The sequence below is a fragment of the Eptatretus burgeri genome, chromosome 12 (genome assembly GCF_056783735.1).
Source record: "Eptatretus burgeri isolate ZD-2024b chromosome 12, Ebu_testis_v1, whole genome shotgun sequence".
NCBI classification, from domain to species: Eukaryota; Metazoa; Chordata; class Myxini; order Myxiniformes; family Myxinidae; genus Eptatretus; species Eptatretus burgeri.
Window position 1 is genome coordinate 97,556,455 of NC_140972.1, and position 6,000 is coordinate 97,562,454.

The 6,000-nt window shown below is 41.0% G+C and overlaps 1 protein-coding gene across 3 annotated transcripts in view; it reads right to left on the minus strand.

The window, feature by feature from the left end:
• DNAAF9 (dynein axonemal assembly factor 9) overlaps window positions 1-6,000 on the minus strand; it is a 72,262-nt gene that overhangs the window by 65,014 nt on the left and 1,248 nt on the right. For all 3 annotated transcript variants that reach the window (XR_015050062.1, XM_085849028.1, XM_085849029.1), the window contains exons 2-4: window positions 5,605-5,675; window positions 1,226-1,345; window positions 918-1,042 (exon numbers count right to left, since the gene is read on the minus strand). Coding sequence is in view for 2 of the 3 variants with exons in the window: in XM_085849028.1 (XP_085705154.1) it covers window positions 918-1,042; window positions 1,226-1,345; window positions 5,605-5,675 (316 nt within the window). In the remaining variant the exon portion in view is untranslated. The remainder of the gene's footprint in view (window positions 1-917; window positions 1,043-1,225; window positions 1,346-5,604; window positions 5,676-6,000) is intronic.

The window sequence follows — 6,000 nt, forward strand, 5'->3', positions numbered from 1 at the left end:
CAGTATTGTAACTACATCGACAAGAAGTTCAAACCCCAATGTATTATTGATATTATTTTTGTGTACCACTTCCATCACACAACTCAAACTTCAATCAAATGCTCTTGATTTAGTAATGGAAAGTATCTGACACTTCACAAGTGAACAAAACGAACGTTCTGCATTCAAAATTCTCTCGGATTCTCTCCTCTATTCTTTCATTCTCTCTTCAAGTATGCATATTACTGTATTCCAGTGTCCGGGCATCCTCTCTAAGCCTCTTCAGTGTTGGTTCACACACGACATAGTACTCGGTTGGATAATAAGATAATGGAAGATGTGGTGAGTAAAATGTTCATCAAGTACTTGTTCAGACATCGGTACGGAGACTCCACGGTGTGTTGTAACCATGTTTTAAATTGCATCGTTTCAACAATCCATCCAAATCCTTTGGGACCATACTCGGTGCAGTGTCGGTGCTGCCAAAGCAGTCTCCTGGGCTATTGGGCACAATGATGGACGGGTCACCACTCCGACGCAGGATACTTCAATGACTTGATCATCCCAGCAAGCTGGTACTCATTTTGCCGACCTCAAAAGGATGACAGGCTGAGTCAACCACTCAACCCTACCTAGTATCAATTCAACAGCCTGGCGGGATTTGAACTCAGGACTCTAGGATCCCAAACCTGCCACCCTAACCATTAAGCCAACACCCAGAATATCGTTTCAACAGCTATCTCTGAATAAATCCTTTGAACAGACATCCTCTTTAGACATTCATATACATTTTATAATGGTTTTCAGGTGAGAGCAGCAGGTGTCTTTCAGTCAGAAAAACAAAAGAGATGGCAAACAATGTCCTGTTTGACGATTGTGTTCATATTTCAATATAATACGGTAACTGGCTTACGTGTGCACAAGACCCATGTTTATACCTCATCGTTGTTCATGCAGTGGACACGCAGATTCCTCCAAGAGACAATGGTAGGAAGAAGCACTTTGTAATTTATTGGGTTGCAATAAATGTGAACGCTATCCACCTTCACGAGAATCATCACGTCTGGTGGACAGATAAGCACATTTTGTCACCGCAGACAAAAATCTCGACATGCTCAATTGATGACACTTGGCAATTATCAGAATCATTCAACATTGGAAATGGAGTGAAAAGGTACAAACTAATATTTTAGTTTGTATTTTGATACTTTCAAGTATAACATTTATCAGGTGACAAAACTCTTACCTTCCAGAGTTTCCTCCGAGATGCCCCTTGGGCATGACATCGAGCGATTACGATCATAAAAACCAAGCAGCAAATAATTTGCGAGCTCGGTGGAACCCTTGCTGCACCGACTGTCAATGCCTACACAAACGTTAAAACATGGTGGTGAAAGCACTTAAATCGAGGAAAAGTATAGTAAACGTGTACACTGTATAAATAAAAGGATACAGTGCACTGTAAACCTGTGAAGGAAAACATGAAAGAAAATGAAAAAGGTCAATATGAAACAAACATGATGCGACGCGTGTGAAGCACAGCAAGTGGACTTGTTATGACAGCATGGTTCGTTTACACAGAGACCCTACCGATATGCAAAGGTGCTTGATGTGCTCATCAGGTTAAAAGTAAACTTGTGTGGAGTCATTAAATGGAGTTTAGGAAACCTGTGAAATGATGGAAGCACAAGAAGGTAGAATTGTGCTCACTGAAGCTAAAGCTCACAAATTAGGCCAAACCATGTGTTGTTCATAATTTATTGGGTTGCAATAAATATTAACGGTAACTCTTCTTGAATACCCTGTGTTCCCCGCCCCATCCCTCCATATCTCTATATCTCTATATCTCTATATCTCTATATCTCTATATCTCTATCTCTCTATCTCTCTATCTATATCTCTCTATCTATATCTATATCTATATATCTATATATCTCTCTCCCCTCTCTCTCCCCTCTCTCTCCCTTCTCTCTCCCTTCTCTCTCCCTTCTCTCTCTCTCTCTCTCTCTCTCTCTCTCTCTCTCTCTCTCTCTCTCTCTCTCTCTCTCTCTCTCTCTCTCTCTCTCTCTCTCTCTCTCTCTCTCTCTCTCTCTCTCTCTCTCTCTCTCTCTCAGATCTCCTAATGTCTCTGTCCCCCACTGTTTCGGCCTTCCCACTCCCACCCCTCTTGTTTCATGCTCCCTTGCTGTGCGTTGTGTGTTAGCTCTCATACGAGCTTCAACAAGGGATACAAAAAAATAAAAAATAAAAACAAATTAGCTGTGTAGTAAATCTCTAGGAATCACATGAATAGGAATCTCTAGGGGATTGTAATGTTGAAATGAAGTATACATTATGCAATAGTCATGAGGGGGGAGGGCAGTGAAGTAATGCAAATATCTGATAGAGCTTGAAAGTGCTCAAGAACATACCAAAGGAATTTGCATTTGAAACAGAGACATGACCATGTCCTTGAAAACATTCTGTTTGTCCCTTATCAGAATGCGATTGGTCAATTCACTTACATGTGAGTGGATCATGCTTCCAATTTCTGTTCCTTAAGGCCCGGTCACACCTTGACGTTTTAGCCAACGTATGCCGATTTTTGAATTTTTTTTCTAAAACGCTGGCACATGTTGAATACGTTATGGGTAAGTTTTGATAACATTGAGAGCACGCTGAAAAACACTGCCATACGTCGTTGTACGTTGGCTTTAAACGTTGTACTTTTCGGTTGTCCTCAAAGTTTTTCATGCTTGAAATTTCACGACGTATGCCGGCGTATGACTCACACGTTCCGCTACGCTGGCCACAAGTTGTATGCACGGTCTGCGATCGTTGACAGACGTCAACACATGCTACTTGTAAGTTAATCATAAGTTGAGACACGCCGAGGTAATGTTTAGCGTACCCGAAACTTATTTCTAACCTATGATTAACGAGTTGTTGGCACGTTACGCGATCGTTGCCACACATCGACAGACGTTACTTTTAAGTTACTCATAGGCTGAAAGACGTCAGTATAATGGATCGTCCTTGCGTCAGCGTCCACGGCCACGGCCAGGACACTTATTTGCAGCATTCTTCAAACTTTTCTTCGGCATGACGAGGATGTTCACACTTCGATGTCTAGCTTGGCTATGATTCCAATTGTCCATTGGCAGCGTCTATTTAAAATAGTCGAGTTTGAGCGTTTTAACACGTTCAGAAGAAACGCTTCAAATTTCAAACCCCAGCGTCAAAAAACAAAGGCGAGTGACAGCAATTTAAATCGTTCATTGTAAACAATAAAAATAGCTGAGTGGTACCGTTTAAAAGTCGTTGAGTGTAAAAAAAATCCAATTGTTGAGCGCAAGCGTCCACTTTCAATAGTGGGGTTTGAGCGATTTAACACGTTCAATAGAAACGATTAAAATTTCCGAGCGCCAGCGTCAAAAAACAAAGGCGAGTGACAGCAATTTAAATCGTTCATTGTAAACAATGAAAATAGCTGAGTGGTACCGTTTAAAAGTCGTTGAGTGTAAAAAAAATCCAATTGTTGAGCACAAGCGTCTACTTTCAATAGTGGAGATGCAGCCATTTAAATCGTTGAGTGGCAGCCTATGAACCTACCCGTGGACACGCGGACGCAAGGACGATCCATCATAACCCACACCCTCCCCCTCACACTCACCTACTACTGCCAACATGAACAAACTACTACTAATACTAATACTAATACTAATACTGTTACTGCTGACATGGACATCGACTCAAAAAGGAACTCGAAAACACTGTTGGGTTCCCCTTTTATGAGCAGCATTTTTATTTTCCAATTCCCAAAACCGCTGGGAACACGTCTTTATATGGCAGTTGTAAGCTAGAAACACATTCATTTTTTTTTTTTGTCGACCGGAAGACATCATTGGAATACGTCTACATACGTCGATGTGTGTTGGGACTACGTAAAGAATTGGTTCAAAGCACGTCAAACATAAGTTAGAAATAAGTTTCGCGTAAAAAATACATTACCGCGACGTGTTTCGACTTATGAGTAGCTTATAAGTAGCGTTTGTGGACGTGTGTAAGCGTCCACATATCGTGTGTAAAACTTATCCCCATCGCATGCGGAACGTGTGTCATACGCCGAGTACGTCGAAAAATTTTGAACATGTTTAAAATTTCTTGACGTACTCTACTTACTACGACGTATGATATCGTACTTTAGCGTTGTACTCACGTATACCAAACTTACTCATACCGTATTTGACGTGCCCCAACGTTTTAGACACATTTTTCTTAGGTCGGCATACGCTGGCAAGATCGCCAAGGTGTGACCGCGATGTTGTCACTTCCATTTCTACGGCAGTTATGATTCGAATCGTTGTGCGTCAGCCTTTTAATAGGCTACGTCACGACATCGTCGGCGATGCGTGCAACGCGCTATGCCTAAGTTAGACTATCGTTGGGCATCGGTTGTGTAGGCCGACAACAGGTTCAGCATTCGTTGGTATAAGTTATCTATAACACAACGAAACGTTCTGTGTCCGTTACCAATGCGTTATACATAAGACCAAGTCGCTATGAATACGTCCGAATCTTTAAAAAAAACATCAAAAGTTCAACGTAAGCCAGCGTTTTACATACATTTTAATACGTTGCCATCGCTGGCTAAAACGTCAAGGTGTGACCGGGCCTTTAGATAAGAAACTCTGGAACATCAAGCCAGAAAGCAATCACATTGCATTGATTGTCTTTCTCCATGATCATGTATAAAATAAATGATTTAATCTCGATTGTGACGAGTTACTCGAGTAAGGTTTTGTTTTTCCACACTACCTTCCTAGTTTTAGAATGTTCACAATTTTTTTTACGACAGCGGTCGAGACTCATGAAAGATCAGAACAACAGGGGGAAATGGACAAAAAGTAGCAAAAGCAAATGGTGAAATGGCCACAAAAAAGACACCACAGCACAAGGAGTGGAAATGTAGGAAAATAGTGACAAAAGGTCAAAGAGGGTGAAGTAATAAACTCAGTAGTGGGAATGCAAGAGACCCTGAGGTGGTGGTCGGCAGAAGACTTAAAATCCTGTAGGACAAAAAAAATTAACACAATGGATTCAGGAAGATTATTTGACAGGCAAGAAATAAAAAAAAAAAAGAGATGAAATAATGGAGGTTAGCATTGGGTTTAGACTTTGGAGAGTAACAAGGGAAGGGTTTCTGTGACCTCCAGGGAAAGGTGATCAGCCGAAAGGTGAGAGGGCACGATGATCAAGAGCAGGATATACCGTAGGCATTTTAAGGATGTGCAATATGGATGTCTGTACCTTTATGTCCTCCCTTTTCTGTTATCTACAAAACGGGCTTCCGATGCATGTGCAGTCTGTCCCGTGATACAAAAAAAAATGTACTTGCTCTTTCCTCCAGTTCCTCAAGGTTGCAGTTCATGTTCAACTTGCGTCAAAAATAAATTCACAAGTTCATCATTTCTTCTCGATTTACACCCGTCTGTAAAACCTTTTCAGTTCCACATCTTAGGTTCTTCACTCTGCAGTCCTTCGATTTGCTCTTCCATGCACTAACATTCCTATTCATTATATTACAATTGAGTCATTTTGAAGATACAGTAATTGCAGAATGCTTCCTTGCATTGCCATTCTTACCGAGAACACAGAGCAGGCCATCAGTCCCAGTTTTCTTCAACAGAGCTTGGAGGCGGCATAGACGAGTAGAACTGTAACAGTGAAGGAGACGGCACGCGTAAGAATGTACCAATTGCGTTCAACAATGCCCTATTTATACATCAGCATCATCATAATAATTTGCAATCCATCATCCCACATTGTCAAATACATGATCTTAGAAAATGTATGATACATATTATTGTTAAAGTTGATACTTCTCATCAGTTTTGAAACAGTTAATCAAATAACTCAATATACTAGTTATCCGACCAGAAAGCTCAGAATAGTCCTCCATAACACCCAACGGCATCAGACCACATATTTATGTTGGAGGGAGCAATCAATCGAGATTGCTCTCAACAATCTATGCCATCC